This window comes from Brachyhypopomus gauderio, chromosome 2 (assembly GCF_052324685.1).
Source record: "Brachyhypopomus gauderio isolate BG-103 chromosome 2, BGAUD_0.2, whole genome shotgun sequence".
NCBI classification, from domain to species: Eukaryota; Metazoa; Chordata; class Actinopteri; order Gymnotiformes; family Hypopomidae; genus Brachyhypopomus; species Brachyhypopomus gauderio.
This window is the reverse complement of record NC_135212.1, coordinates 40,006,712-40,017,516: the sequence shown is the minus strand read 5'-3', so window position 1 is coordinate 40,017,516 and position 10,805 is coordinate 40,006,712. Positions and strand designations below refer to the sequence as shown.

At 39.5% G+C, this 10,805-nt stretch overlaps 1 protein-coding gene across 1 annotated transcript; it reads right to left on the bottom strand.

The window, feature by feature from the left end:
- Positions 1–2,222: 2,222 nt before the first annotated feature.
- cdk5r1a (cyclin dependent kinase 5, regulatory subunit 1a (p35)) lies at positions 2,223–8,912 on the bottom strand. Its single transcript, XM_076995922.1, has 2 exons — positions 8,407–8,912; positions 2,223–7,609 (listed from the first exon to the last, which is right to left on the bottom strand). Exon 2 carries the CDS (start codon positions 7,529–7,531, stop codon positions 6,611–6,613), a length of 921 nt encoding a protein of 306 aa, XP_076852037.1. The 5' UTR covers positions 7,532–7,609; positions 8,407–8,912; the 3' UTR covers positions 2,223–6,610.
- Positions 8,913–10,805: the final 1,893 nt, after the last annotated feature.

The following is a 10,805-nucleotide window of genomic DNA, read 5'->3' as shown; positions in this document are numbered from 1 at the left end:
CAGCCTAACTTTAATATGTCTTATTTCCAAGAAGTTGACATGGTAACACTACTTGATGAGATTTCATCACTAAAATCCTCTACTTGTGAACTGGACCCTCTACCAACAAGCTTTTTCAAGCAGGTTCTGAGCTCATTAGCAAATGAAGTTCTAAGGATTGTTAATCAGTCTCTGCAATTGTGTGAATTCCCTAACATTTTTAAAACAGCAATGGTTAAACCACTATTAAAGAACAGAAATCTTGATCCCACAATTCTCAATAATTATCGACCTATATCTAACCTTTCCTTTCTCAGCAAAATCATTGAAAAAGTTGTGTCAATCCAGTTAAATGATTATGTCAAAGTAAATCAAATAAATGACACTTCTCAATCTGGTTTCAGAGCTCTCCATAGCACTGAAACAGCCCTAGTTAAGGTAGTAAATGACTTGAGATTGAATAAGGATGCAGGTAAACTCTCAGTCCTTTTTCTGCTAGATTTAAGCGCTGCTTTTGACACCGTTGATCATGAAATACTTCTTGATCGACTACAGAGTTGGGTAGGCCTTAGTGGCTTAGTCTTAGACTGGTTTAGGTCATACCTAACTGGGCGTGATTACTATGTAGCATTAGGTACCTCTTCCTCCACACGTCAAAAAATAACTTGTGGGGTCCCCCAAGGATCAATTCTTGGGCCGTTACTATTCAACCTATATATGCTTCCGTTACCACATATCATTAATAAACATGGTATTAGTTATCATCAATATGCAGATGACACCCAACTTTACATTTCTCTAGAACCTAAAGCCCTAAAATCAATTTGCTCACTGTTTGACTGCATAGATGATATACAGACATGGATGTCTGACAATTTTCTGCAATTAAATAAACAGAAGACAGAGGTTCTTGTTCTTGGCAGTGATTCACAAAGGAATGATGTCCAGACTTATTTAAATCAAATGAATCTGAATGCCAGTCAATGTGTTAAGAACCTGGGCGTCACCTTTGATAATGAGCTCAGCTTCAAATCACACATTATGACTACATGCAAGACAGCTTATTTTCACCTTCGAAACATTGCTAAGGTCCGAGATATGCTCTCTCCTGCTGACAGTGAAAAACTTGTCAATGCATTTATCACATCAAGGATAGATTATTGTAATGCTGTTCTATCTGCTCTTCCAAAGAGCTCTATTTCGCACCTACAGAGAGTTCAGAATGCAGCTGCAAGGGTTCTGACCCGAAGGAGAAAGAGAGATCATATTACACCTGCACTCCACTCACTGCACTGGTTACCTGTCAGCTTTAGAATAGATTTTAAGGTTCTAGTCTTGGTTTTTAAATGTTTTCATGGTCTTGCCCCTCTTTACCTCAGTGAAATGATGGTTAGATATGTTGCAGTCAGGTCTCTCAGGTCTTCAATCAGTAATCTACTGGTGATTCCTAAAAGTCGATTAAAGATCGGTGAGGGTGCCTTTAGCCACTATGGCCCAAAGCTCTGGAATTCTCTTCCTGAAGAGCTCAGAGGCATTTAATCCCTGAATAGTTTCAAGCACAGTCTCAAAACATTCCTGTTTAGATCTGCTTTTAGTTAAGAAACTCTCAACCTTATTTAGTTTATTCTGTTATTTTATTATTTGTCACCTTATTTAATTATTTTATTGTTTGTTTTCTTTTTATACTTTACTTTTTTACATTTTATGTTAGTTTAATATTTTATCTTTAATTTCTTTTAACATTTTCTTTTTGTCTTATCTCCTTTTTATGTTTCTTTTTAAATTATACTGTAAAGCACTTTGAGTTGCATGTATGTATGAAAGGTGCTATACAAATAAAGATTATTATTATTATAAAAATGAAAAGCACAAGATTTTATAACATTTGAAGGGCATCAATTGTGCACCATGTTTTACATATATCATGGTCTCACAATGGCTGAAACTGGTTACAACCGCATATTGGAAGAACAACTGTGTCTTCAATCATTCAAACATTTCATAGAGAAAACATGTATGTAATTCAGAAATGTGCACTCTGCTGTAATGCTGTATATTGACATAAATTCTCAAATGTTATTCAATCTTATGTTTTGCATGTTTGCATTCTTATACAATATACTGTAGGACATCAAGACCAGCTCATAGGGGTGGCAGAGGTCCCATTTTCACACCTGAACAAGAGGAGGTTGTATGTGCTATGGTCATAGCAAATAATGCCTTAAGTTTGAGGAAAATCCAGCAAGCCATTATACAGGACAACAGTTATTCAAAATAATCAATCAGTATGCATCTCAATCAATCAATCAAAATTTATTTGTATAGCGCTTTTCACAACACATGTTGTCACAAAGCAGCTTTACTGGATTTACAAGGTTAACAATGCTATGGGTCCAAATCCCTAATGAGCAAGCCAAAGGCGACAGTGGCAAGGAAAAACTCCCTAGATGGTGGGGAATAGGAAGAAACCTCGGGAGGACCAAGACTCAAAAGGGAACCCATCCTCACCCATCTCCACTATTGACCATGTTCTGAAACGACACCAGATGATCATGAAAGAAGCTGTACATAGTTCAAAGAAGATCACGGGAAGATATCCAGTGTGATGTGGATGACAACATGGGACACTGGAGGGAAGTGTCAGGATGTATAGAACAGGTTTCTTTGAATGTTTAGAGCAAGTTTCTAATTTTGCAGTTTTTCCAGATAAACAGTTAGTTGTCTGTCTTTTCTGAATTTCAATCAGGTTTGTTTTTGTCTATTTGATTCCAGTCCAATTTCTTATTGCTATAGGTCTCCCACATACAGTCATGTGTAGCTTTATGTTCTGTTTACATTTGTAATTCTGTGGTATTTGTGTGTATTACTTAATTTGATATACCACAGAATGTGTAGCGTTCTTGAAATAGTCTATTGTAGGATATCTTTTTTTATGTTGCTAATATTAAGTAGAGTTAGTTTTGTAGAGATTATAAGAGTCCCTGGGCAGCATGGGAATGTTATGACACAGATAACAGATTAGTAGGGCATTACAGTTAAATCACACAGTCACACAGAGCCCTCTCATAAAATGTGCCTAACTTCACCTCTCTTCTCCTCTTCTCTTCTTTCCTCTTCAATTGCTTTATTTGTATTTCTCCCCTTTGCATTGCCCCAAAACCAATCTCATAGACATGCAGATCAAATGAACACAGACAGACCAATAGTTTACCACTGTGTTTTTTTATATAAAGTGAATACAAGAGCCAACCAAACTCATTGCACATACTCACACTCGTACACTGGAGTTACAGATTGCGTCCTTCAGTATGCTACCTATTTACTTGTCTTCTTGTCTTTTGCTCAAAACCATAAGACATGAGAGAAAGAGAGAAATCAAACTGCTTCCCTCCCACTCCGTAGTCAGTCAGTATTTACAGTACATCTTTCAGTCTGATGGAGAAGGGGTGGTTAGGATGACAGTCTTGTGTGCTTGCATGGTGTCGCTCCAGTGTTTATGTTCGTATATAAATATACATGACAAGCCGCATGACTTCACCAAAGGCCAGACCATATCCACAGAGATCCAGAGTTCTACAGGTCCAGCTGTGCTGGTGCTGACCCAGCTCCTCTACTGCACACAGACAGCTGCTACATATGTGTCTCTTAAAGAGTACAAGAAAAATATTTCCAAACAGCAAAAGGCCATGGATGAATACAAATATAAATGATTCAAAATTTTTCTGGACTGGAACATCTTTAGCATAGTCAGGTTTTTAACTCTCAACTTGTATAACCCAGGCAATATTGACCCCTGGTGGTAAAGTATAGCCCAGGCTACATTTAACCTACAGCTGTATTGTAACTCAGGGTGAATGAGTCTGTATTGCTTCCTTTTGTGCTATCAGCTCACCACTGACCTCCCTATTCTATGACATGTTGTGGTACATTTGATCTTCTTGTAAATGCAAAATACTAGTTTGTAGTTGTTTGTAAGAAACTTTAAATAGTTTTCACTTACATCAAATTTGTGATATATTCTTATGACTCTACATCACTAATTTCATGAGCAAAACTGAGCATAAAATTAAATGTGTTTGTTCCATTCTAATCTCCATTGTGATTCAGGCATGAGAATTGCTCAAAAAGGTGGGAGGGGTTAGCTATTGTGACATCATCGTGTCTAATCCTCCTCCACACCAGTATAGCACGGCTACTCCCACCACGGCCTCAGTTAGCCTGATATCTATGTCCACCATTATACAGTCATGTTTATATCACACCTTAGTGATTCATCAGGACATATATGTATCATTACAGAGGTGTTAAGGCTGATATGTATGTTATGGTCATGTGCATGTACAGACTCTAAGCCTATCCGTCTGATCTAACGGTCATCTCATAGTTCTGGCCTAGCCTGGTTGACCATGTACTTGACCTCTGTTCTTATCTCTTCTTCATGTTTTGCGGTTTTGTTACCATGCTGCTCTCTGGCCATATGTGATTGGTGTTCCTGGCACTGGGTTAATGCCCTGTTAGTGCCGGATCTGAACCAGCAACAAGTGCAGCAGACTCAAGAAACGCATACATGATCTTAGCATCTAGTTCAGACATTTCTCTCAAATATCCACTTAGAATTCTCTGAGGTAACAAAGATCAAAGCACCACCCCACGTACCAGACTAACAATATTATGCAAATTCACAGGATGTTTTTTTCATGAAATACCTATCCTCCTTGAAAAGTAAAACTGTTGGATTCACAGCTTATGAGTGATTACATCACTAAAGAAACAGCAAAAATATACAGTATGTCCTAGAAATAATATACAGTATGTCCTAGGCTTATTATGCAGCATATCCTAGGAAAAATAGTATCATATGAATAATATACTGTATATCTTAGAAATAATATACAGTATGTCCTAGGCTTATTATACTGTATCTGCTATAGGAATAATATGCAGTATGTCCTACATGAATAATATATGCTATATCATAGGCATGAACTGTATCAGGAGGGTGTACATGGACCAGCCCTAATCCCACAACATTGTCTCTCTGTATTTGTAATATAATAATAATGTCCACCGTTTTCCTCGACGTAACCCAAATACTGCAATCTTCCTTACTTTCTGATCCTCTTGCCTTTATAACATTTATTGATATGTAATTATAGCCTCACTCTTAAGTTTGTGTTTAGTTTGAAAAGTGATGAAAATATCATTTTTATAACTTCATGCGGATAACACCATTATGGAAAATATATTTCAAGTTTTATAAGCCATGTCTGGAACATCAGATTCCTTTTGCCAAATGGTATAAAAAATATGGTACTTATTTTGTCCACTAAAATCTTGTATCCATGTTTTAAAGATTATTGAAAGCCCATGCCAGATGGTTTTGATGTCTGGAGGCTGAGGATTGACCCAACGTTCAACATAAGACCAGTTCAACAGGTCTGTGCAGAACATTTAGAGTTTACAGTTCACAGCTGATAAAATGGTGGGAAAGTTTAAACTAAAACTGGGGGGAGGGGGTTCTTAAAATGACTTATTTGTCAAAGAATACGCATGCATGATGAGTCACCCGTATAATAACACGTACTCTAATAACACTTGGAGGGGGAATACAAAATAATACTGCACCACAATATGGACTTGTTCTGTTCTTCAGACAATGAAAACAGGCAGCTTGTAATCTAAAATGTGTCAGATGAAGATCCCTTTCTGAAATAAAAGCCTTAACTTCATTGCTGCGTGATATTCATTACCTCACTGTCTGATCGAGCACAGTAATACTGAACACCACAGCCCACAGATTCCTCACCTCCCTCTTTTCATTCAGCAATGTTGCCTGGCTGTATCTGTAAAATGCACAGTGCCTTCAGCAGTTGAAGATCTTGCAATCACCAATTTGGAGGGAAAGATATGCAGAACCATGGAGAACCCGGCAGGTCACAGTAGCAGCGCACTTCTGTGCTGAAGAAGCTGAGCTGGAGTTGGAGATGTTCATAGTTGTGAGCTTGCACAGCTACACTGTGAGGAGCGCAGCAGAAACGCTCTGCTATCTGTTCACTGCATGTGGTCGTATGACAAAATTACACATGACAGAAGGTGAAGTGACAACAGTTCTAATTACAGGAGTTTTGAGTCTTTGGTTTGATAAGGGGCTTTATTTTGTAGTCATCCCAGCTGTTACGCCCAGAAGCCAGTCTATGAACTCTAATTCCCACAATGCTCTACACAGATCTTGTTCATTGGAATATGGCACATTACACCAGCAGCTTATGCTGGCTTCCCACTCTCTGTATCCCCACCTGAGCTCCTCTTCTTCCACCCGATTACGTTTGGCATCTTTCGAACATCTCATGTAATGAATTTACATGCTGAGGATCCAGTGATTGGGCTGAAGTCACTACCCCTGTGTGCGTCTGCATTCCTTAACACTGACAGATTCAGACGTCTAGAGCAGAAAGGGGAGGAGCTGTGGAAATCATGTTCCTTCACACATCACATGGATGAACAGTGGGGGATCTCCATGTCCTGTTACATGGGTGCTAGTATCAAAGTATTCTTTAAGCAATGACTCCAAACAAAATAAAGGAACCAAACATTTACTTCCCCTCCACCTTTGCCCCCACCACAAGAGACTTTACCGATCCAGTCCAATTAGCAGCGGACTCTCCTCCTCCTTCTGACTCTCATTTTTTAGGTCGGCAAAGACTTGTGTGAAATAGTGCGGGTCTGAGTTCAGCTGCAGCATCTTGGCGCTCATGCGATTGATGATCTCCAGGCAGCGGTCCCAGAAGGCCTCCTTCTCTGCCTCCACCAGAAAGGGCTTGAGTGGGTATGAGATCTCGTTCCCCATGTAAGAGTAGGACAGGTAGAGGCAGGTGAGCAGGACAGCCTGGAGCTCCCGCTCGCTAGACACCTCAGCCGAGATGACGTCACGACACAACATGTAGAGGAAGACTACGTTAGCTGGGGTGATGAAGCCTTGGTCCTGCCAACCTTGCAGAAGGAGGGAGCGGTCCACACTGCGCAGCCACAGAACCGGGTCAGCTGGAGAGAGGCGTTTTAGCCGGTAGCAGCGCCTGCACAAGAACTCACCCAGGCTTCTGAGAAGCTCACTGGTAGATGCCTGCACAATTACCCTCTTGGGCGTACCGGTGCTGGTAGCTTGCCCCATTGATCCTGTAATGGAGGTCCTCTTGGTAGTTGAGATCACATTGGTAGTAGTCTTGGATGTGGGTATGGAGCTTACAACTGTTTCTTGGGTGAAGGTGGCGAGGTTGGCACAGGACTGTGATTTCTTTAAGTTCTGGCTATTGAGGGTGTCCACACTATCTTCCTCGTGGCTCTCTCCTGAGGCAAGCTTCTTCGAACCTTTCCTCTTGGCCGACACAGCCACGATGCGCTTCCACGGCAGGACGCTGATGAGTGATTGGCGCTTTGCATTTTTGTCTTTGGCATTCTTACTGTTCTGGACAGCTGCATAATGACCCACAGGGGGGATGTCATCAAAGAGAGCAGCCTTACGGTAGCTGGGGGAGACTGACAGCACTGTACCCATCTTGCTTTGGGTTTGCAGGCCACTAGAAGGATTCTATATGCCAAGGTGCAATAAACTCTGCCTGAAGAGAAGGTATACCTGAAATCAAAATCAACAGTGTGAGTTGATCACATATTTCCTTTCCACATTAAACCTGATCTTACTTAGATTGTGCTATTTAAATAACACCAGACACAAACAAGATTACTGAAGAAATGCAGAAAATAAGTGAAGAAATGCAAAAAAGTCACAATTGTTTGAGTTTTCATGATCCAACATTAAATGTATGCATCGTTTAATAAAGACATCTAAGCCATGTGGTTGTCAAATGTTAGACAGGCAGTTAAAACTTACTCCAATTCTTTTGTGAATTAAGGATTTAGACTTTATAATGTTCATGAACCCGTAAACATATTGAGACACGTCAGATCTATTTCTGACATGGGGGTGAACGACTAGCTTAAAATAGGAAAATGTGCGCAAGCATCCATCTTAGCTCCAAAATGGAAGCCGAGAATATAAACATCGCCGGCATTTAAAAGGTTTTTTTTTTACTAATTATCGTGGAGCTATCAATTAAAGGGTTGTTTCCTAAGACATACATAAATAGATATGAAATTCGTAATCTTGAAATATTTTGTGTTTAACAAATGGTTAATACATTTAAGTTGTATTAATTCATCAAAACAACATGGTTCCCATACAACGGAAATATCTGAAGACTCAAATAAACAGTTCTACTCGAGAAAGGACACCAACAATGTTTTGATATAATGTTAGAGTATGCCAAAGATGTTTCAGAAACATAAAATAAAACGACCAAGTCCACAGAGACTGAACGGTAGACGTATTTGTTTAAGGTGAAATTATCAATAGGAAAAATACGAAATACTCACCAGTCAGTCCTAGTCAGCGTCGATATAATGAACCATTATTTCATTTCATTAGGTGTTTTCTTTTAAAACATCCTTCCATCCGCTGTGGAATGAACGTACTCGTCGCTCTCCAAGGTACTGGACTGCCAGTGATGAAATCACAAATATCTATGCGGTAAATTTATATGTGCCTCGCGAGATGCTAATTCTATGGGGGAGGCCACATTACTATTTGGCGTACAAAATACGCGAACATCACCATTCACGTGTGGCAGTTAACGGGCTCCGCGTTTCTTTGAGCGTTTCATTCACCACAAATGAATCAATTTCATGTATGGTTCGTGTCTGCGTGTAGCTAGGTCTTTTTCTGAATAAAATGCCCCGGCAGCTATAGATACAAAAAAATTGGTCGATACGTGGATATATTTAGAAATGAATAGACTAATGCAAAATATAAATACATAAAAAGCGCTTCTTGGTGACTAAACGCGAGAGAATTATACGCATTGACGCAGACATCTGCAGGTTTTTGCAGTGATTGCCGAGGCAGAGGGGTGATGGCATGCTATTGGCTATTACTATACAGCTGCTGAATCGCTGCAAAGGACGTCGGCCGCTGGGATGGATCTAGACGGTGGTTGGCTAAGATTCGGGGATCTGTCCATGGTCCTGCCAATTGTGCTCTAATTTCCCCTCCCCCGTCAACATCTGTATGGTGTAAAGCGATACAGATAAAACGGGGCGCTTAACCGTAAAAGCCCCGCCTTTGTTACTCGAAGACAGGTCGCGTATTCAGTATAAAACTGAAGCGGGTAAACATCTCCTCGACGAGCAGATCACATGGACGTGCCTTAGTGTGAGCTGTGCTCGTTCCCGAGTAGCTTTTGTGAAGGTCCTCACCAGGAACTCAACAGCTGTGTTCATGGCGCCTAAATGTGATTATCTGACGTGGTATCCTGCGCATACCTCGTAATCCGTTAATTCTGTGTTTCCAGTCTTTTCCACCCATCTTCATATCATATCAGCTGAAAACTACAAACAACCAGGTGTTAATGTGTTAACAATTATTTTCTTCACATCACAAATGCCACCACACTCATTTAGATCTCATGGTAATATAATCCCATTGAAAGGTGCTGAACGAGAAAGAGACTAATCAAAAATACTTTGTGCAATACACTTTTACCCTGGCAATACTTCTGTTCTAGACTACAATTGGACCATAACTTGTGCAATATTTTAAAAGTTATTTTATTTATATTTAAATATATTTAAATATATATTAGTACATTTTATACTGTACTATTTGTATACAACTTTTCAAGTTTTACACAACTTATCTTTTATGTTTAAATGTGTTGTATTTCCTATTACCATTCTTAGGTTTTTATATTTTATACTGTCCTTAGATGTTAAGATTTTTTGTTTACTGTATATTGCTGCAACACTGCAATTTCCCAATGTGGGATATCTTATCTTATCTTATCTTATCTTATCTTATCTTATCGTGAAGCCTAAAGATGTATTTTAGTGAAGACCTGTAGTGTTGAATATATCTGTGGAATTGATTATATCTGTGGTATTGATTATATCTGTTGTATTGCTTATAGTGGGTTGCATATTTACACCATCAGAAGAGTAGAGGAGAAGCCTTTATGATACATTAGGCAAAGAAAATTGATATCTAGATTAGTTCAAAATCTGCTGGAACTGGCCCTCACAGAGCCAGGACTATTAGAATCAGATTTACACATTTCAGTCTTTCAGTGACCTTACTGGAGTAGAAGAGCCACTCAGAGTCATTCAAAAACAAAGTGATACCTTCATTACAAATGAATTCAGATGTCCAGTTTCCTAAGCTTTATATTACATTTAAATTATTTACTACCAGTGGGAACATCCATATAATGAACTGTTAGGATGTTTTTTATATATGTACATTTCCAGCATAGCCAAAGGACAGAGGAGTGTGAGTGTAGAGAACACAGCAGTGAAGCCAAAGTCAATGTCAAATTTATTTATATAACACTTTTTATAACACACACTGTCACAAAGCAGCTTCACAAATGCAGATCCCTGATGAGCAAACCGGAGGTAAAAGTGGCAATGAGAAACTTCCTGGGAGGGATTAGGAAGAAATCGTGAGAAGAAAACCAAGACTCTAGAGGGATCCATCCTCAACTGGATGACCGAGCTAGTAACCAGTTCATGCATTATTATGCATGTATTGTTAGTTTAAGTAGCCACGTCAGTGTAGATGTGGAGCCTCAGTTACTCCAGTGGGTCTGGGGTCAACGGGATGTTCCTGTCCTGACAGCATCAGATCATCTGCTAGCAACACTGGCTCATCTGCTGGCAGTAAACTGAACAGGAGCTTAGTCAGCATCAGTATGAGTCATGCTACTGCATGTGTGCACCAG

Bases quoted from the DNA above. Each gene is read 5' to 3' on its own strand.
- cdk5r1a (XM_076995922.1), bottom strand. From the start codon at position 7,531: ATGGGTACAGTGCTGTCAGTCTCCCCCAGCTACCGTAAGGCTGCTCTC.